Below are 22,819 nucleotides of genomic sequence, written 5' to 3' on the forward strand. Positions count from 1 at the left end.
TCATGCGTCAGTTACGTCTATTAGGGTCCGTATAGTTCTATCTCAAGACAGTCGTTCAGAGAGTTAGAGGACAGAAATGGAGCATTGAGGATCAGATCACATCAGATCAGAGCTTTTTCATACTGTTGTTAGGGATGTGGGTACAGACTCTCTTAAGTTTAACTTTTTGTACACTGAAAATATAGAAGATATCGTTTATTTGACATACTTCAAACAAAGTAGTTGCATCATGCCTCTATTTGTTGGAACGTGGCTAGAGACAGAGTTGTTCGAAGGTTTGACCAAACCACTTATTTTCTCTCAATTTCAGGTGAAATGTGACCAGTACTGGCCCACTAGAGGGACGGAGACCTACGGCCTCTTCCAGGTGACACTGTTGGACACGGTGGAGTTGGCCACATACTGCGTCAGGACATTTGCACTTTATAAAGTAAGTTTTTATTCCTTATTATTAATTTAACCGTTATCTTTATTTCAACTGGAAGTCAGACACCAAATTCCGGTCTGTACCAAGAACTCAGAGAACTAACACAGTCCAACACTTTCCAAGAGTAAAGTCTATTAAACTGAGTTAAACTGAGAACCATAGCCACGGGCCAGTAGCTTTACTCTATTCCCCTGGCATCATTGATGCAGCGCCTTTGAGATGTTATAAAGATCTTTTTTTTTAAACTGGACCACACCTCCTGTCCACTAAAGGCATTGAAGTATTGACAGAATTTTCCTCTGTCTATCAGAATGGCTCCAGTGAGAAAAGAGAGGTGAGGCAGTTCCAGTTCACGGCCTGGCCGGACCACGGGGTACCCGAGCACCCCACTCCGTTCCTGGCCTTCCTCAGACGGGTCAAAGCCTGTAACCCCCCAGACGCAGGGCCGATGGTGGTACATTGCAGGTAAGCAAGGCTCCTGATTTTGCTATCATAGGCTATGTTAGCCTGCTGAGCTAAGGACTTCTGGTCTCAGACAAGGTTACTCGTCATTCAAGCGCTGTTCACTGAATCACAGGTGTAGATAAAGACACAGAGGGAGAGAGAAAGAGACCAGGAAGAGAGAGCAAAAAAAGAGGAGGAGGTTAGGAGGAATGACAGGAATAGATGACATGAGCTGCATATCACTGACTGAGAGCCAGAGGGAGTCCTCCTTCTAGCTTTACCCAATGTTTATTTTTTCTTCTTGATTTAAAGGTATTTACTACAACAAAGTAAGAATTACCGATGTCAGTGCCCTTGGCGAAACTTAAACATCCCTTCTCTACACACAGACACACACACACACACACACACACACACACACACACACACACACACACACACACGCACACGTCCTCCCCACACTAACATGCCGACATCAGAGGTCCATGAGCATCCAGCTTATCCCTGGGGTTATTACAAAACACTAAAGGACTTATTTCACACCCTGAATGAGAAGGAGGACCAAACTCCAGACAAAAAAAGAGAGTCGGGAATGCAGCCGTCTGCGTCTCCTCAGACTGGGGATTTATACTGAAGGAGGCTCTGCAGTGTGTGTGAATGTGTGTGCGTGTCAGGGTGAGAGAGAGAGAGAGACAGACCAAGAGATAAATAAAGGCAGAGAGAGGAGGACATAGGAAATGGAACTGAAATAGAGCGAGCGCGAAGATACAAATTTATGTCGGGGAAAAAAAGACAAAAAAAGGGGATTACCAAATAATTTTAATGACCACATGTTGGAGTTAATTAGACCTAGTCGCAGAATCAGTATAAATGGAAAAATCCCAACTTTTTACGGCGAAGCAGAATGCAGGAATTAGTGTCACTCTGCAGATGGGTTTTTGAATTCCTTGCCATTGCATCAGATAAAGAGTGCAGAGCTTCAAATCCCTATGGAAGTGTCTCGCACAATCCCAGATCCCCCAATGCTTTGTCAGACCACCATTTTGAAAATATGATTTCACCCCCTAATTTAAAAAATACCTCCCACTAGCCACCAATCCACTGCTTTTAAATTTGTGTGAAGTTGTAAACGAGTACACACTTCAAAGTAAAATAGATTATTGGGACACACACCCTTATATTTTAGGATATATAAATATTTTAACCTTTATTTAACTAGGCAAGTCAGTTAAGAACAAATTCTTATTTACAATGACGGCCTACACCGGCCAAACCTGGACGACGCTGGGCCAATTGTGCGCCGCCCTATGGGATACAGCCTGGAATCAAACCAGTGTGGCTCTAGTGACGCCTTAAACACTGAGATGCAGTCCCTTAGACCACTGCGCCACTCGGGAGCGTAGAGAATTTGTGAGATGGCTGGTCCATCATGTCCTCTATCTTGCTAGGATGTTGATGTCGGCACAGACCATTTGCAAGTCTAAACAAAAGCCGTTGATTGTTTTGTGGCGTATAATTAACTGCATTATACAGACCTCTGAGCTTTTAGTAAATTAGCTGGTCAGGCTATTGCTAGCAAAAAACAGGCCTTTTACCATTCTCCCTGTAAGAAGTCAGTATTGCAACAGACTCAGACTGACCAAAGAGAGAGACATAGTCAGTGTGGTGTGGGTGTGACCCAATCCCATAGAAACATGTATAGTTTTCACACAACACAAACACGTGTACCATGAGTGTCATTTCTTTTGATGGTTTGTTTAAAATATTTTCCTTCTCAAACATGCATCGACACACAAAACACACGTACAATCATTCTATCTGTAATGACCCCTAGAGTCGAAGGAACAGAATTCATTTGACAAACACACACACAAACAATCGTTTCATCTGTAATGGCCTTTTGGAGTGGGAGGAGCAGAATTAAAGTCTGACCAACGTGGACCGTGTCTCAAGACCTGCAATCGATTTAGTTGCTTTGTCGTCACGCCCGAGAAAGAGCCACCAATTTACCCAGGCTTCAATGGGACTTGCCTTGTGAAAACGTGACATCGTAGACAATGAGATGAGCTTAAGTGGTTGGTGTCCTGTTTTTAACATTGGCTTGTGCTTTGCGTCTTTTATTAATTGAAAATGGCCGCCTTTTGTTGAAGACATCACTGTTAGTGTATAGCAATTAGGAGCATTAGGGGTTTGAGTTGAATTTGTTTTTGATAATGAGTGAAAAAAAAAAAAAAAATTATTCCGTTGGATTATCATTGTATTACAATGTATTCAATTTGATGTTGTAGGACTTTCCACTGTATGATATACCCATTGCCATCACAGTGTGTTAAAAGTTCAATTTATGGCCAAGTTCTTTAGTCAAATGATTGACTAATGTGAGGTTGCTCAGTTTACTGTCTGAAGGTTGTTAGAGAGAAACTTTAATTAGGTATTTGTTCGATAACATCGCAAGTCCTGTTGCCAACCTTAAATAAAGTGTCAGAAAAATTGAAATGTCCTACAACACAGGATCAGAGTAACCTGTCCTTATATTTCAACAGAATGCTTAATGTTGCACGTGCAGAACATTCCCCCCAAGGAGCAGTGAAGAAGGATATTATTAAAAGTACATCCATGTGTTCCCACTGAAGAACTCTCTCTTCCCTTCTCTCTCTCTTCCCTTCTCTCACTTTCCTTTTCTTTCCCTTCTCTCTCTTTCCTTCTTTTCCCTTCTCCCTCGCTCGCTCTTCCCTTCCCTCTCTTCCCTTCACTCTCTCTCTCTCTCTCTCTCTCTCTCTCTTCCCTTCACTCTCTCTCTCTTTCTGTCTCTCTCTCTTCCCCTTTCTCTCTCTCTCTCTCTCTCTCTTCCCTTCACTCTCTCTCTCTTTCTGTCTCTCTCTCTTCCCCTTTCTCTCTCTCTCTTCCTTCTTCTCTTTCTCTTCCCTTCTAACTCTCTTTTCTCTCTCTCTCTCTCTCTCTCTCTCTCTCTCTTCCTTTCTCTTTCTCGCTCTCTGTTCCCTTCTGTCTCTTTCTTCCCTTCTCTCTCTCTTCCCTTCTCTCTCTTGGCCTACCTCTTTTCTCTCTCTCCTCTATGTCTGTGTTTCTGTCTCTCTCTTTCTCCCTCTCATAAGGTGAAGTCATTGTTTCGTGTGTGTGTGTGTGTGTGTGGGGGGGGTTCTGTGTCTCAACCGTTTCATGCTGTTCTTGGTAACCCATAGGGTCGAGGACTGTTGTGCTCCTATTGGAACTGAGGCCGCTGAGGCATTATGGGCTCACAGGGAGAGGTCACAACAGATTCGCGGCCCTTTCTGCAGCTCTTTCTGACACAATAAGCACCACATGTTTAATTCTGGGTTTCCCAGGACATAGACATATCTGATATTGGCAGAAAGCTTAAATTCTTGTTCATCTAACTGCACTGTCAAATTTACAGTAGCTAATACAGTGAAATAATACCATGCTATTGTTTGAGGAGAGGGCACCGTTTTGAACATGAAAGTTATTAATAAACAAATTAGGCACATTTGGGCAGTCTTGATACAACATTTTGAACAGAAATTCAATGGTTCATTGGATCAGTCTAAAACTTTGCACATATCTAAATTGCACCTGGGCTGGAATAATACATTATGGCCTTTCCCTTGCATTTCAAAGACTATGGTACAAAAAACAATACAAAAGAACGGTTGTTTTTTTAAATTTGTATTATCTTTTACCAGATCTATTGTGCTACTTTCCTATCAAATTTCCACAGACTGCAACGTGTTTCCTTTCAAATGGTACCAAGAATATGCATATCCTTGCTTCACTGCCTGAGCTACAGGCAGTTAGATTTGGGTATGTCATTTTAGGTGAAAATTTTTAAAAGGGAGCAGATCCTTTAAAGGAAAGGTTCAACAATTTTGAATGTTATATTGTTTTTGTGCATCACTGACTGATGTTCTATCAATGCCTATTTTCCTCATAAGAATGTAATGTCACGATTCCAAAGACATACGAAACTACAAATAGCTAATTAATTATCTCACATCTTGGAAAATATTTGTATGTACTTCCTGTTGACGAAATTCGTGCTAATGTTGGGTTTTGAGCTAGTGCCCAATAGACTCCCATTCACTCATTGAAGGATAGTGCTCCTTGTTCCAGAATCGCCCAGAAAGCACCGCACGGCCAATTGACGTAGCATGGGCAGTGTTTCTCATCTCCTGAAAAGTATATCTGCCGTTGCGAATGTTAGACTCCACTCTGTGAGGCACATCGATCTGCAGGTTGAACATGGTGAGATTGTAGATTCCTTAGTGCAGTTTTTTTAGGTGATTTTACAGCTAACTAGCTACTTACATGCTGATATTGTCTTTGTTAATATTGTGTGTAGCTACGTTTGCTAGCTAGCTAGCCAGCAGCCAGCCCATAGAGAGAGCATTGCGGATTTTGTAGTCGACTTGAGCTGCAACAGATTTCCACAACGATTTTCCATATTGCTACCAACCTTATTATAATGCCAAAATGAAACATTTGTTCACAAAATAAATTGTTCTCACATATTAGTGTTATTTAAACTCTTGGAACCACCCCCACCCCCCCGGATCCGGGATAATTGTCATCAACTACGCTAAATAGCATAGCGCAACGGTCAAATAATCTTACTAGAAAATATCAATATTCATGAAATCACAAGTGAAATATAGCAAAACACAGCTTAGCCTTTTGTTAATCACCCTGTCGTCTCAGATTTTGAAATTATGCTGTAAAGCGAAAACAATACAAGTGTTTGTGTAAGTTTATCGATATACTAACAAAACATTATGTACACCTAGCGGCAGGTAACTTGGTCACGAAAATCAGAAAAGCAAACAAAGTAATCGTTTACCTTTGATGAGCTTCGGATGTTTTCACTCACGAGACTCCCAGTTAGACAGCAAATGTTCCTTTTGTTCCATAAAGATATTTTTTATATCCAAATACCTCCGTTAGTTTGATGTGTTATGCCTAGGAATCCACCGTAAATAGCGGTCACGACAACGCAGACAAAAACTCCAAATTATATCCATAATATCGACAGAAACATGGCAAACATTTTTTATAATCAATCCTCAAGGTGTTTTTAAAATATCTATTCGGTAATATATCAACCGGGTCAGTTGGCTTTTCAGTGGGACTGGGAGGAAAAATGGCTACCTCTCTGTTTAGCGGAAAAATCACACTGAGACCCAACAACTGACCACTTACTTAAAATAAAGGCCTGAAACTACGTCTAAATGCTGTAGACACCTTAGGGAAGCCACAGAAAAAGGAATCTGGTTGATATCCCTTTCAATGGGCAATAGGGATGCATAGAAAGACAGGGGTTTCAAAATAAGAGTCACTTCCTGAATGGATTTTTCTCAGGATTTCGCCTGCAATATCAGTTCTGTTATATTCACAGACAATATTTTTACAGTTTTGTAAAATTTAGAGTGTTTTCTATCCTATGCTGTCAATTATATGCATATTCTAGCATCTGGTCCTGAGAAATCTGTAAGACGTAGAGTCACAAGCTATCGCGAGGACGCTCTCTTTGAAAGGAGGGAGTAGTGTAACGACCCTGGGTTTATAAGCACGGAAATCGACCCAGCCGCATGAGCATGCTTTTGCGGCACAGTCGATAGCGTGACGGACCTCGGGCTAGAAGGTTGAGGGTTCGAGACCCGCTCCCTGCTGTTTCATTAAAATACTCTATATATGAATGTCTACCACGTCTAGTCCAACAGGTCGATCACCAAGGCATTCCTAGTCGATCGCCAAACATTTCTGTAAAAAAACAACAACAATAAAGCCTTGCGTTAATTGCTTAAGTACTGTTTTTAATAGGTTAATGTTGCAGAGGCATAGCTTCTGTTTTTTTTAAGTCAAGTAAAAAATAAAATCTGAATGGTAGATCTCGGGCTGGTATTTTGACTCAAAGTGATCTTGACTCAGAAAAGGGTTGGTGACCACTGGTCTAGTCTATGAGCACCGACAGTAGTTAAATGTTCATATTAGAGTGGTGTCTCAAATGAAGAGGAGGAAGGAGTAAACATTAGTCTGACGGAAAGAAGTCTAGTCTTCTGCAAGGCCGTTGGAAGTCTGTGTCTGTCTGTCTGACCTTGCTGCCTCATCACACAGTGAAATGGAGTATTCTCCTTGAGGCACTTTGAGCGGCGAGACTGCGGTCGCGTCTCAGACATCACGTGATGGGTTAAAAATGTGTCATTGGCTGCATCTGAAATGGCACTTGAAATGCACTGCTTTTGACCAGGGCCCGTAGGGGATATGATGCCATTTTGAACACAGCCAGTGTCTGCTTTTGAGGTTGTGGAGAACAATGTAAGCTTACTGCAAAAGGGTGAATAGACACACATTTTCCTTTATACATAGAATCCTGTGTTGCTATGACTGTGCCTCTGATGCATCTGCTTTGCCATTCAGACAGTCTCTTGTATTTAGTGCTGATACGCTAAAAGTCATGCTAAGTAGAATGGCAGCAATTTGATACACACTGTAAATGTGAAGATAATTGCGTAGTCTTTCTGTGGTCGCCTTAATACGCCCTTATAAGCTAGAGAGTTTGCATGACCGAACTAGATTTGGTGACAATACAACATGTAATTGCTTTTACTGTTGTCCAGGCTACATCTACTCTGGGTCCAGTTACAGCTGTTTTTAACACACTCTCTTCCCCACAAAAAACCTGAAACCACTTTAGCCTGCCGCTGATGTATGCGGACGGCCAAAGCAGCTGGCCGCGCCTGTCGGAGCAGCCAGAGACAGGTCGTTAGTGCTGGGGGGAACGTGGAAAACAGGCCCAGAATCAGGGCCAGCCAGCCCCTATAACTGCCAAACGTAAAGAACCTCTCAATCTCTTGCTCTCTACCTCTCTCTCCCCCACTCTCTCTTTCTTTCTCTCTCTACCGATAACGGAAGAGGCGAGCCAAGTGGCTATGTCACCCCCCCTCCTCCTCTTCTTCCTCCACCATCCCATCTTTCTGGCTCGACGCTGTCACTCTGTCACTTGCTTGCTCACAGGTCATCACTCTCCGGCGTTTGGGACTGGACTGTAAAAGCGGTGAAGGATTGGAAACAGCTGGGGCTGGGGTAGAAAATGTCTCACGCTTGCCGTGTTTTCTCCCCCCACCGTGCTGCTCCTTAATCCCTGGATGTGATTCATATCCTCAAATATTCCTGAGAACATTTCACACGCAATATTACACACACACACACACACACACACACACACACACACACACACAAACCAATCTCTTCTCAAGAAGCTCAGCAACAACCGTGAGCCTCTGCTAACTACAGATGAAGTCGGAAGTTTACATACACTTTGGTTGGAGTCATTAGAACTCGTTTTTCAACCAATCCACAAATTTCTTGTTAACAAACTATAGTTTTTCCAAGTCGGTTATAACATCTACTTTGTGCATGACACAAGTCATTTTTCCAACAATTGTTTACAGACAGATTATTTCACTTATAATTCACTGTGTCACAATTCCAGTGGGTCAGAATTTTACATACACTAAGTTGACTGTGCCTTTAAACAGCTTGGAAAATTCCAGAAAATGATGTCATGGCTTTAGAAGCTTCTGATCATTTGAGACATCATTTGAGTCAATTGGAGGTGTACCTGTAGATGTATTTCAAGGCCTACCTTAAAACTCAGTGCCTCTTTGCTTGACATCATGGGAAAATCAAAAGAAATCAGCCAATACCTCAGAAAAAAGATTGTAGACCTCCACAAGTCTGGTTCATCCATGGGAGCAATTTCCAAATGCCTGAAGGTACCACATTCATCTGTACAAACAATAGTACACAAGTATAAACACCATGGGACCACGCAGCCGTCATACCGCTCAGGAAGGAGACGCGTTCTGTCTCCTAGAGATGAACGTACTTTGGTGCAAAAAGTGCAAATCAATCATAGAACAACAGCAAAGGACCTTGTGAAGATGCTGGAGGAAGTAGGTACAAAAGTATCTATATCCACAGTAAAACGAGTCCAATATCGACATAACCTGAAAGGCTACTCAGCAAGGAAGAAGCCACTGCTCCAAACCTGCCATAAAAAAAGCCAGACTACGGTTTGCAACTGCACATGGGGACAAATATCGTACTTTTTGGAGAAATGTCCTCTGGTCTGATGAAACAAAAATAGAACTGGCCATAATGACCATCGTTATGTTTGGAGGGAAAAGGGGGAGGCTTGCAAGCCAAAGAACACCATCCCAACCGTGAAGCACGGGGTGGCAGCATCATGTTGTGGGGGTGCTTGCTGCTTTGCTGACTGGTGCATTTCACAAAATAGATGGCATCATGAGGCAGGAAAATTATGTGGATATATTGAAGCAACATCTCAAGACATCAGTCAGGAAGTTATACAGTAGCTTGTTTGCAAATGGGTCTTCCAAATGGACAATGACCCCAATTATACTTCCAAAGTTGTGGCAAATGGCTTAAGGACAACAAAGTCAAGGTATTGGAGTGGCCTTCATAAAGCCCTGACCTCACTCCTATAGAAAATGTTGTGGGTAGAACTGAAAAAACGTGTGCGAGTAAGGAGGACTACAAACCTGACTCAGTTACACCAGCTCTGCCATGAGGAATGGGCCACAATTCACCCAACTTATTGTGGGAAGCTTGTGGAAGGCTACGTGAAATGTTTGACCCAAGTTAAACAATTTAAAGGCAATGCTACCAAATACTAATTGAGTGTATGTAAACTTCTGACCCACTGGGAACGTGATGAAAGAAATAAAAGCTGAAATAAATAACTCTACTATTATTCTGACATTTCACATTCTTAAAATAAAGTGGTGATCCTAACTGACCTAAGACAGGGAATTTGTACTTGGATTAAATGTCAGGAATTGTGAATAACTGAGTTTAATTGTATTTGGCTAAGCTGTATGTAAACTTCTGACTTCAACTGTACCTTAAGAGTCGCAACAAAGCCTGTGTCGAAACACGTCCCCAAATCAATCAGGGAACGTTGGACATTTTAAACGCAAGCACATAATGTTTTGCTGCAACAAATGACTCCCGTATGTGTCTTAATTCTCTCTCCCATGCCGCCTCCGCTGCACCACGGCACATTAGCCAGACTTAGACCCTGGAGACTATCTTAACTCAGTCTTGAATCTTTTTGCCCTCCCTTTTTTCCCCTTTGTATAAATGAAAAACAAATGCTCTATCAGGGGAAGAAAGGCAGGGGAGCGTGGCTCGCACCTCGTAGCCATGTCGACTTAATGAGTTGAATAACCTATTTACTTTAGAGTAGCCAGCCAAGGACTGTCTTGTCAATGCTCGGCTGGGGGACACAAGTGTTTGTCAGGCGGACTGGAGTTCATACTCCTCAACGATGACATTGTGAAGAAAATCAAATAAATACTGTCAAAAAATAACCTCACTATGAAAGTTTAAAAAAAAATGTTTGTGTTCAAAGCGTATTTTGGTAAAAAAGAAAAGAAAATTAGCATAATATGAAAATTTGACATATCCTCAGCTGTCTGTACTTGTCGTTAAGTTTATGCTGCTATCTATTCTGAATAGAAGTGAAACATTAGCGACACATTTTCCCTATTTTCCTTTGACATTTTTTCTGGCTCTAATGTGACAATGTGCCGATGGGATTCTTAATGAAGAGGCCTGGTTTTCAGTGCCTTCTTGAGAGCCATTAGGTGCTTTTAACACATTGCGCTGAGCTAATGGCAGTAATTGAAGTCAGCTGCTCTACTCTTTTACAAAGACACCCGGCAAATTTACCCGCATCTCAAAGTGACACAGAGAAAAAAGTGAAGCACATTTGTTTGGGTTTGTGCCATGTTTGCGGCGATGTATGTGTTTTGCGTGTGCCATGTTTGTGTGTGTGTGTGTGCCATGTTTGTGTGTGTGTGAGAGAGCCATGTTTGTGTATTTGTGCCATGTTGTGTGTGTGTGTGTGTGTGTGTGTGTGTGTGTGTGTGTGTGTGTGTGTGTGTGTGTGTGTGCCATGATTGTGTGTGTGTGCCTTGTGTTTGTTTGTCTGTGTGTGTGTGTGGATGTGTTTAACTTTTCTTGTGGGTACCAGAAGTCCCCACATGAATAGTAAACAAATAAACATTTGACCAACTGAGGACTGTTTGTTGGTCCCCACAAGGTCAAATGCTATTTCTAGGGGGTTTAGGGTTAAGGTTAGGATTAGTGTTAGGGTTAGGAGCTAGGGTTAGTTTTAGGAGCTAGAGTTAGGGTTAAGGTTAGTTTTATGGGTTAAGGTTAGGGTTAAGGTTAGGTTTAGGGTAAGAGTATGGGTTCGAGTTAGGGTTAGGGGTTAGGGAAAATAGGATTTGTATGGGACTGACTTGTGTGTCCCCACAAGGTTAGCTGCACAAGACTGTGTTTGTGTTTGTGCTTTTTGACACTTCAGATAGAGGTTAAATTGAAATGTAAAATGTAATTAAATAGTGATTAGCTCAGATCAGGTTGGAGAGGACTGTAGGTGGGGGGTGCTCTGTGATTGCAGTGTCAGTAGAAAGCCACAATGCAGACTGCAGACCAGCACGGATTCACAAAACGTACGAAAAATTACTATTCTTCAATAAAGTTTTTGGAAATGTTCTTACGTTTGACTCTCAAAAATAATGTTGTTGGATTACTTCTTGGAAATGTTCTTAATTCCAAGATACAGTGCCTTATGAAAAATATTTACACCCCTTGACTTTTTACACATTTTGTTGTGTTACAAAGTGTAATTAAAATGTATTTAATTGTCATTTGTTGTTAACGATCTACACAAAATACTCTGTCAAATTGGAAGTATTTTTTTTTTTAAATCTATGAAAAATAAACCACTAATAATGTTATCTTGAGTAGATAAGTATTCAACCACCTGAGTCAATACGAGTAAGAATCACCTTTGGCAGCAATTAGTCTTTCTGGGTAAGTCCCTAAGAGATTTGTTCACCTGGATTGTACAACATTTGCACATTATTCTTTGAAAAAATATTTTCAATCTCTGTCAAGTTGGTTGTTGATCATTGTCATTTTCAATCTTTCCATAGATTTTCAAGCCTATTTAAGTTAAAACTGTAGCTAGGCCACCCAGGAACATTCAATGTCCTTTTGTATATTTGGCCTTGTGTTTTAGGTTATTGTCCTGCTGAAAGGTGAATTTGTCTCCCAGTGTCTGTTGGAAAGCAGACTGAACCAGGTTTTCCTCTAGGATTTTGCCTTTTGCTTACCTCTATTCCGTTTATTTTTATCTTAAAAAGCTCCCTAGTCCTTGCCAATGACGAGCACATGATGCAGCCACATCCATGCTTGAAAATAATAACAGTGGTTCTCAGTGAAGCGTTGTGTTGGATTTGCCCCAAACATAATGCTTTGTATTCAGGACATAAAGTTCATTTCTTTGCCAAATGTTTTGCAGTTTTACTTTCGTGCCTTATTGGAAATGGGATGCATGTTTTGGAATATTTGTATTATGTACAGGCTTCCTTCGTTTCACTCTGTCATTTAGGTTGGTACTGTGGAGTAACTACAATGTTGTTGATCCATCCTCCGTTTTCTCCTATCACAGCCATTGAACTCTGTCACTGTTTTAAAGTCACCATTGGCCTCATGGTGAAATCCTTGAGCGGTTTCCTTCATCTTTGGCAACTGAGGTAGGAAGGACGTCTGTATCTTTGTGACTGGCTGTATTGATACAGAATCCAATTTGTAACTTCACCATGATCAACTGGATGTTCAAAGTAGGCTTTTTAATTGTATTTTTTATCCACCAATAGGTGCCCTTTGCAAGGCATTGGAAAACCTGCCTGGTCTTTGAATCTGTTTTTGAAGTTCACTGCTCGACTTGTGGACCTTACAGATAATTGTATGCGTCCATGCAACTTATTATGTGACTTGTTAAGTCAATTTTTGGTCCTGAACTTATTTAGGTTTGCCATAAGTATACTTATTGACTCAAGACATTTCAGCTTTTAATTTTTAATTAATTTGTAAACATTTCTAAAAACATTATTCCACTCTGACATTATGGGATATTATGTGTATGCCAGTGACACAACAACATGTGGAAAAAGTTCAGGTGTGTGTGAATACTCTAGCTAAACTCTAAACTAATGAAAACAATTGAACATGTTTCATTCACTCACAAACTTCCTCTTAAAGTTTCAGTAATGATTGTTTTAAACCAAAAAAACATATTTTCAAACTGTCATCTCAGTAAGACATGTGCGAGCATGATTGTCATTGCTTCGCAATATAGCTATCTAGATCGGTTGACTAGCGACAATCCTCTAGAAGTTCGTAAGAAGATATTTGAGAAGTTCGTAAGAAAAATGTGAAATCTTAAGATATTGTTGAGGAATTGCACTTATGAACTTCTTTTTTTAAATTAAGCTTCTTAAGTTTTTGTTTAAGTGTTTTGTGAATCTGGGCATGTCCAGACAACTGCAGCCAAAGCCATTCTCCAACTCCCACTGGTTCCGCAGCACCACATCAGATTTGATTACTCTCAAAGTCAAAATGGTCAGCACTGCAGCAGCCAAGGGGTTGGCAGCGTGGCCAAGGTGTTAGAGTAGCCAGGGAACTTCTCAGCTCCCCACAGCTGACACAGGGCACCTCTCTCAGCATTGAACTGTCACTCATTATCAACCAATGGAGAGTAGTCATTCTCATCATGGGCTTACACAGCGCAACAAAGCTATATTGGTTAGGGTTAGGGGGTATAATAAACAAGAACGTTACAGTAACATCTGAGGGAAGATTTCAGGAATGACCGTCAACATGACTTGTAATCAAGTTGCAACTGCAGAGGAAATTGTGACGCTATTGGCCCATTATCTCAATAGAGTTCTTACCTCAAAGGTTATTCAAGTGTCTCGTCAGTCAAGCTGGACAAGCCACTAAAACAGTTAGGTCAAGTCATCTATTGTCAATGCGGCTGAAATCAAGCCAATAGCAAGTCAACCTTGTCAGTTGTGACCATTTCCCTCCCTCTTCGTGTGTATTTGGGGACACAGTGCTGAGGTGTGCAGCACAGAATTTTGTCTCTTAAGTGTCGCTTTGTTTTGTCTTTAGTGCCGGGGTGGGCCGCACGGGCTGTTTCATCGTGATCGACGCTATGCTGGAGCGCATCAAGCACGAGAAGACAGTGGACATCTACGGCCACGTGACGCTGATGCGCGCCCAGCGGAACTACATGGTGCAGACGGAGGACCAGTACGTGTTCATCCACGACGCGCTCCAGGAAGCCGTTACATGCGGCACCACTGAAGTGCCCGCCCGAAACCTCTACGCCTACATCCAGAAACTGACTGGGATTGAGGGCGGAGAGAACGTCACGGGCATGGAGCTGGAGTTCAAGGTGAGTTGGTCTGCGTTGTATTTTTGCCATGGATCTTTTCTTTTTTTTAAAATTATAATTGGAAAAATCCACACAAAAATGCCATTTATTTTCAAGGAGAATTATTTTAGTACAGTGCATCTAGTTGTAAAAGTAGCTTGTACAGGAGGTTTACATGAGTAAGCATGCAATTATAAAAAATATATTGCAAAAGGAATAGATAAACTGATAAAGGGTGCAATGCTACAGACAAACAGCCAACTTAAAGATATTGGACAGCCTAGATGCTAACCCAAGACCAATGTGCTCCAGCTCATATCCTGCTTTATAGTTCCAAAGTGGCCATGCCGACAAAAGAGGAACTAGCTATATAAAGAAAATAAGAAAAAAAACATTCTAGCAAGCGCCAGTGACTTTTTATGTCCAATTTTGTCGCATCGCAAACTTTAATTTCTTGTATTTACTGAAAGTCAGAGGGTGGTTAGATATAGTTTCATGTGAAAACCCCAACCCCCTCGTTCCAACTAACCCACCGGTCATAGTCAGCCAGTCTGCGGTGTGTTATATGTGCTGTATGTAATGCTTTTTGGCCTTGCTTGGTACGCACCCCTAAGAGATGATACAGGTTAGATTACCCATGGCCCTGTCCACATCGGGCTTGCTGCGGCATGATTTTTTTTTGTTTAATCACAACATGCAATTCTTTGCTCCGCACTGCAAATCTGAGGAGCAGCAATAATTCCCTTGATTCTCCTTTACATACTTAAAGGGCAATTCCACCACTTTTCAACCTCGTTTTCATTATCTCCAGCACAATACCAGTGTCTACATATGTGAAAACGGCAGATTTATACATTTTACAGAAAAAAATATCAAGTAAAAAAGATATACCCGATGACATCATCAAAAGTTGAAACATTTAAAAACTCATTGCCTGTTTAGAAAATCACAAATTTCTTTAACTTTTAATGCTACCCTTTGATGTCAAAGAGAAGCATTTTTGGGGCCTGCCTTCTTATATTTTTAACCACAGATCATAGAAACGCAGTGTTTTCACATATGTAGACACTGGTTTGGTGCTGGAGATGATGAAAATGAGGTTGAAAAGTGTAGCCTTTTCACGTTCAGAATGTTTGGCAGCCGAGAACCCATAATCCTACTAAGTCCTTCCCTCACTTTTGCCAGCATTATATTACACAAGCCCCCTGTTTTTAATGTCACCCTCAAGCCAGACACTAGGAAAATAAAGGAGAGAGCTGCATTAGCCAACAGTCACCTAAAGGCAGTGCTTCTTATCTTCCTCTCTGCAGCGTTTAGCCAACACTAAAGCCCATACCTCGCGATTCATCAGTGCCAATCTCCCCTGCAACAAGTTCAAGAACCGCCTTGTGAACATAATGCCATACGAGTCCACGCGAGTGTGTCTTCAGCCAATCCGAGGGGTGGAAGGCTCCGACTACATCAATGCCAGTTTCATAGATGGATACAGGTGAGGAGAGCTTCTTTCAACATGTTGACCAATGTGGTTGAATTATTGAGACTCCTAGTAGTCCACTTCTACCTTGTATTTTGTGATACTGAATATTTTTATATTGTTTCAGGCAACAGAAAGCCTATATTGCCACGCAAGGGCCGCTAGCGGAGACGACAGAGGACTTCTGGAGGATGCTCTGGGAGCATAACTCCACCATCGTAGTCATGCTAACGAAGCTCCGAGAAATGGGCAGGGTATGTCATGCTAAACTATGTTGTTTCTGTGCACTCTGTTGGCCATGCTAACCAAATGTTGCTAATACTTTAACATGACAACATAACTGACAATACATATAGAAATGAACTATGCGAACATGCTAAATAAATTGAATTCAGACCAACAATGGGCCATCGTAAACAGCATGTACAGCCATACTCTGCTGGAATTTCATTGTACCGTATGAGGTAATCTCACTCATGGGGTTTGTTTCTGTTGTTTTTCCCCCGCTGCAGGAAAAATGCCACCAGTATTGGCCAGCAGAGAGGTCGGCCAGATACCAGTACTTTGTGGTGGACCCCATGGCTGAGTACAACATGCCCCAGTACATCCTGAGAGAGTTCAAAGTGACTGACGCCAGGGTAAGTACTATACTGTTGTACATGGGTATTTTACTGTTCAAACGCTCACTGAGATTTGACAGTGCTATGAAGCGTTCCTGACTTTGTAGTTTTTGTCAAAATATATCAGATTCGTTGTTTATTGTGCGGAGTTTGGTCAAACGCATAAATCTGTCTACTTTGAAGTTTTTGTCTTTGAATAACTCTGTTTCATGATAAAAACTTGGCAGCACCCACTACCATTTCTTTGAGCCATTTGATTTTAACGGTTCAGATTGAGACTTGGACTGACAGTTGGCCGACTCCTACTGACCAGGGTTTTTAACTGTGCAGTAGTCCTCAAGCCAACATCTGGGACCCACATCTAATAAGTTGTTTATACCGAACTGGAGGTTTTTAAATGAATATATGCAGAAATATATTTGAGGGAATTATGACATGTGTCAAAGGTGTAAAAACAAATACGGAGCATGGCAGCCTTGAGCCGCTGGGACTTAATTCCATCAAAGGCTTACACTGATAAATGGTGCAGGCTTCTCCTTTGTAGTGTGTGTTACACTGGAACCTCAATGGGATTGCTTCCCCTTATCAAAGGGATACAATATCACTTAAGTAATGCACACCCCTCAAAGACAGCTTTTCAAGAGCCTGCCAAAGCTCAGGCACATCAAAGGACTTAGCGTCTTTACTATTCATATTTTAATACAGTCAGGTGAAAATTACAGATATCTTTAGTAACAAACACCTGTCTCTGGTGCTTATAACTTTGTGCCTCGCGGCTCCCTGATTCGTTAATGACCGATATTGATATCTTCAATGGAAAAGCACACAAAAGACAGCGTCATTACTGAGGCATATCGAGATTGTCCGTTTTCTTTTTTTTCCTCGACTATTTTCTTATGTGGCCTTTTGGTCAAGTACTATGCACAGGTTGTCTTGACTTCATCCTCTTGGCTTGACGTTCCATTCAAGTGAACACACTGTATTCTCTCTCCCTATTTGTCCAGGACGGACAGTCACGGACGGTAAGGCAGTTTCAGTTTACAGACTGGCCCGAGCAAGGAGTGCCAAAATCGGGAGAGGGCTTCATCGATTTCATTGGCCAAGTTCATAAAACAAAAGAACAGTTTGGCCAAGATGGGCCTATATCTGTCCATTGTAGGTAAGGAGCCACATTCAAAACAATATTTTATGGAGTTTTATATAATTTACAAACAGTTTATAATGATAAGCAAGTACAATAACAGACCACAACGTTTAATGGTATTTAAAAGATTTAGCTCAACTTGCAGTGGAAACAGTGGTGCTTAACTTTGATCTTACCAGGATAAAAGATCAGATTAATGATCTATCCAGACATTAAATTAGCTCCCAGATACCCCACAGCAGTCCTGTGAGATATCATGGCAAGTGGGGAACATTAATATATAAACAGTCTAGTGAACAAAGACAAATAATGCAGTTTGTTTATAAATAGTCTAGTCTAGATTGTGTTGTTTTGTCTAGACTGTTGTTTTGTCGAGACTGTGTTTTGTCTGCTCATGTGGTGTTGTCTGCTCATGTGGTGTTGTCTGCTCATGTGGTGTTGTCTGGTCATGTGGTGTTGTCTGGTCATGTGGTGTTTTGTCTGGTCATGTGGTGTTTTGTCTGGTCAGATTGGAGGTTCTCAGACTGTTTATTTTCTGTCTGATTATCTTTTTATTGTTTCTTGCAGTGCTGGTGTGGGTAGGACTGGTGTCTTCATCACCCTCAGCATCGTATTAGAGCGAATGAGGTACGAGGGCGTGGTGGATATCTTCCAGACAGTGAAAATGCTCCGGACACAGAGACCGGCCATGGTGCAGACAGAGGTGAGATACCATGTTTACCTGTACTTTCCACACCTCTCACATTATGGAGGACAACCAAACATGATGCATTACCTACCTACCACACTATACACTAACTATACCAAACACTAGGAACACCTTCCTAATTTTGAGTTGCACCTACCACACCCCCAAACACTAGGAACACCCCTAATTTTGATGCACTCATGCACTCAGAACAGCCTCAATTATTTGGGGCATGGACTCTACAAGGTGTTCAAATCAAATCAAATTTTATTTGTCACATACACATGGTTAGCAGATGTTAATGCGAGTGTAGCGAAATGCTTGTGCTTCTAGTTCCGACAATGCAGTAATAACGAACAAGTAATCTAACTAACAATTCCCCCCCAAAAAAACTACTGTCTTATACACAGTGTAAGGGGATAAAGAATATGTACATAAGGATATATGAATGAGTGATGGTACAGAGCAGCATAGGCAAGATACAGTAGATGATATCGAGTACAGTATATACATATGAGATGAGTATGTAAACCAAGTGGCATAGTTAAAGTGGCTAGTGATACATGTATTACATAAGGATGCAGTCGATGATATAGAGTACAGTATCTACGTATGCATATGAGATGAATAATGTAGGGTAAGTAACATTATATAAGGTAGCATTGTTTAAAGTGGCTAGTGATATATTTACATCATTTCCCATCAATTCCCATGATTAAAGTGGCTGGAGTAGAGTCAGTGTCATTGACAGTGTGTTGGCAGTAGCCACTCAATGTTAGTGGTGGCTGTTTAACAGTCTGATGGCCTTGAGATAGAAGCTGTTTTTCAGTCTCTCGGTCCCAGCTTTGATGCACCTGTACTGACCTCGCCTTCTGGATGACAGCGGGGTGAACAGGCAGTGGCTCGGGTGGTTGATGTCCTTGATGATCTTTATGGCCTTCCTGTAGCATCGGGTGGTGTAGGTGTCCTGGAGGGCAGGTAGTTTGCCCCCGGTGATGCGTTGTGCAGACCTCACTACCCTCTGGAGAGCCTTACGGTTGAGGGCGGTGCAGTTGCCATACCAGGCGGTGATACAGCCCGCCAGGATGCTCTCGATTGTGCATCTGTAGAAGTTTGTGAGTGCTTTTGGTGACAAGCCGAAGGGATGATGGCACATTTTGACATCAATGCTTCCCATTGTTGTATCAAGTTAGCTGGATGTCCTTTGGGTGGTGGACCATTCTATATAGACACAGGAAACTGTCGAGCGTGAAAATCCCAGCAGCATTGTAGATCTTGACCCAAACCCCTGCTCCTGGCACCTACTACCATACCCCTTTCAAAGGCACTTACATCTTTTGTCTTGCCCATTCGCCCTCTGAATGGCACACATGCACAATACATATCTCAAGGCTTAAAAATCCTTCTTTAACCTGTCACCTCCCTTTCATTCATGCTGATTGAAGTGGATTTAACAAGTGACATTAATAAGGGATCATAGCTTTCACCTGGTCAGCCTATGTCATGGAAAAAAACAGATGTCATTAATGTTTTGTACACTCAGTGTATACTATTAACTTTTAGGCAGGTAACAACCCGCAGCTATTTATAAGTAGTACGTCTCAAAAAGATTTACCATGTGCTGGGTTGAGCAAACAACCCACAGCACCACACACTTAACATTTAAACGGAACACACAGGATTATCCTTGAATTGAAATGACTGCAGTTACCCAGCACAGTGAATTATCAACATATCTGTGCAGTTATCAGGTAGCTACTTCTCTGTTACATGGTGAAGTCAGCAGTCATATTGAGTCAGCAGTCATATATTTCCTCTGTGTTTTCAAAGAAAGACTGTGTATACAAATTGATGCTCATCAGATACAGAATTCCACTTGCCGTCTACAAAATATCATTTGAATGGATGACAGACAACTGTTTCCAAGATCTATAGAAAAGATACACAATAGCTTACAAGTGGCTCTCTGAAATTGCTTAAAAGCAGCAATCTTCTACTCTGTGGTGAATTAACTACATTTTTATTTATCTCATTTCTGAGCAGCAGCAAATGAAAATGTGAACGTGGCAGACGGAGAAAGAGAGAATGATTGAGTCCATGGAAACTAAAGATCATATATATGGAGAGAGACAGAAAAGAAAGACAGAGAGATAAACAAATGAATAGGACCTGGTTGGAAAATGGTGACAAACATTTTGGACCAATGTCTAATTTTCCTTCTCTCCTTTCTCCTCAGGATCAATACCAGTTCTGTTATAGAGCTGGTTTGGAATACCTTGGAAGCTTTGACCACTATGCAACGTAAGAGTCCCTGTCCCGGAGGAAAAGCAGAAGGCCCTTGGACAACCCCAGCGAGCCTCTCTTCTGAGCCATAATTTCCTGCTTGAGAAAGTACTTCTTAACTCCTAACTAAAGACTCAATTTAGGCCGAGATTCAATCAGATCAAGTGTTAACCGGCGATAGCAGACACCCGCATAGCAGATGTTTTGGCTGTGTCGGAGGTGGAACTGCGTTGGAGCAGTCAAATCGGTGAGCAGCTGCTCTTGCGATCCTTGTCATGAAGCCACACCCACCCCACTCGCATTAGAAGTTCAGACCGAGAAAGTGTAGGCTATATGGAAATAATTACACTCAAATAGAAAAATCATTAAAGGAAATAATGAGGGTTTCTATCATCATAATGGAGGTGTAGATTTCATCTCACATTCCAGTGTTCCAACTTGTAAACAAGGCTGCATTGGAATTCTGTTAATGCGACAACATGCAGGCCATGGCAATGCCCACTTTAGGTGTAATGCCGGGAGCCACCTGTGGATTTGACAGCTCTAACGCAGTTCCACCTCCAACACCGTCAAAACAACCACTACACGGATGTCGGCTAAAGCGGATCTGATTGAATAGAGCCCTAAGTGTTAGATGTGAGACACAAAAATTTCAAAAAAATCATAAAGATTATTCCTGGAGGACCAAGCGTTTCCCAAAACCCATGGAACTCATCCTGACACGGGAAACAGAGAGGGAATCCTGACTGTTGAAGCATCTTATGGAATTATTTTTTTTCTGTTGCTTCAAGGATTCGTCTTGGGTTAAAAAAAACTGAAAGAAACACAAACAAAATAATAACACAACGTACTATTACATCGACAAGTAATGCATCATATTACGAACCACAAGAGAGAGAAATGGAGGCACACAGAATGGCTTAAAACTTGATGCACATTGTAAAGAGACATTTCTGTTCCACAATCAAACGACACAGAGGCATCTATCCTTTGAAAAAGAAGACACCAGTGCTTGGTCCACTATGAAAAAAATACCCAGTTTCCTGTCGCAACGTTCATCATTTAAAGAATTGGGGGGAAAAGGGGGAATGTTTAAAGATATATGAAACAAATAAAACCTATTGATTTAGTTTTTTAGTACTTTACTATACAGTTGATATGTGCTTTATTTTAAACTGTGTGAAATTTGATTTCCTTTTTTTAACAAAACGTATCACTCGAACAAAGTGAATCAAACAAAGTATTTGGGTAATCGTTCACTTTTCTCTTCCGAGTTGTATTTTTTTAAGCTGTAGAGCTGTTCTAATGTATGCACCGTCATGCAGAGAAAGTCTTTGCTCTTTTACTTTTTCTTGCAAATTTTGGGGGTTTGTTTGTCTCAATATGTGCAGTCCTGTATTCACACTACCAAATGTTGACTTTGCTACAGTTTTTTTTTAGTTTTGTCTTATTTGTCCAATATCGGATACACAATAACTTACTTACACACTCATGCGATAAACTGGGGGCTTTGTGGAATCAACAGGGATGAGCAAAGTATGAAGTTGCTGCTACCGATTATCTTAGTTCTTCCATGTTAGAATGAAGGTAAAGATGAGCACCTGATGGATAAGATACGTGATATATACATATTTATGGTATATAGAAGATGACAGATATGAATGATATATTCATTATAATATGATCATGACCTATAACATATGTCTACTGAAATAAAGTACATATATAAAACGAATGGATTGTATATGAAAGCGTCCATAATGAGATGTCTATACTTTGGGGGAAATTAAACGATTTTTCACTGGAATGCACATCAGTAGGACAAAACGTATTCAGTGCATATTTTCTTGTGCAATAAATAGGTGTATTATGAATTATGAAAGGGTTCATGTGGATACTTTGTTAGTCATGACATTGTTGTGGTGAGACATGTAGGTGGGGAAGGTGTCACTCGACGTATCACCAGTGCATTTAGATACGCTCAGAACGTTTGTAGTTCCATAGCAGGGGGTCGCTTAGACTCTAAGTCAATGTTCCACACACTACGACAAGGTACAAAGACGTCACTTTCTTCTTGAGGTGTTAAAACGCTCAACAGCGTAACATGTTTTCATTTTGCATTTAGAGTGCCTTATATTTCTGTCTGTTTTTTATAACGTTCATTTAACACATTATTGTAATATTTGAGTAGTCCATGCATATAGTTCATATAACTGTATATTTAATTTCTATCTTAAGTATTCATTTGTTACATAATATGAAATTATATATGCAAATACGTACATGGCAAGGCTTTCTATTTTCAGTTTATGTGGCCGCCTTGTGGCTCAGTGAAAATAATTGTAAAAAAATAGCAGAGCATTCTATGGGAAGGAGACTGATGTTTACCCCCCCATTCGCATTGTCCTT

General features: G+C 41.1%; 1 protein-coding gene across 40 annotated transcripts in view; it reads left to right on the forward strand.

The window, feature by feature from the left end:
• LOC112214694 (receptor-type tyrosine-protein phosphatase delta) overlaps positions 1-22,287 on the forward strand; it is a 905,847-nt gene extending 883,560 nt beyond the window's left edge. For all 40 annotated transcript variants that reach the window (XM_042298333.1, XM_042298345.1, XM_042298336.1 and 37 more), the window contains 9 exons: positions 311-430; positions 738-892; positions 13,937-14,222; positions 15,512-15,690; positions 15,803-15,929; positions 16,188-16,313; positions 17,300-17,454; positions 18,007-18,142; positions 20,364-22,287. In XM_042298333.1, the coding sequence (XP_042154267.1) occupies positions 311-430; positions 738-892; positions 13,937-14,222; positions 15,512-15,690; positions 15,803-15,929; positions 16,188-16,313; positions 17,300-17,454; positions 18,007-18,142; positions 20,364-20,432 (1,353 nt within the window). In that variant the 3' untranslated portion in view covers positions 20,433-22,287. The remainder of the gene's footprint in view (positions 1-310; positions 431-737; positions 893-13,936; positions 14,223-15,511; positions 15,691-15,802; positions 15,930-16,187; positions 16,314-17,299; positions 17,455-18,006; positions 18,143-20,363) is intronic.
• The last annotated feature ends 532 nt before the right edge of the window (positions 22,288-22,819 follow it).

Source organism: Oncorhynchus tshawytscha, linkage group LG15, assembly GCF_018296145.1.
Source record: "Oncorhynchus tshawytscha isolate Ot180627B linkage group LG15, Otsh_v2.0, whole genome shotgun sequence".
NCBI lineage: Eukaryota > Metazoa > Chordata > Actinopteri > Salmoniformes > Salmonidae > Oncorhynchus > Oncorhynchus tshawytscha.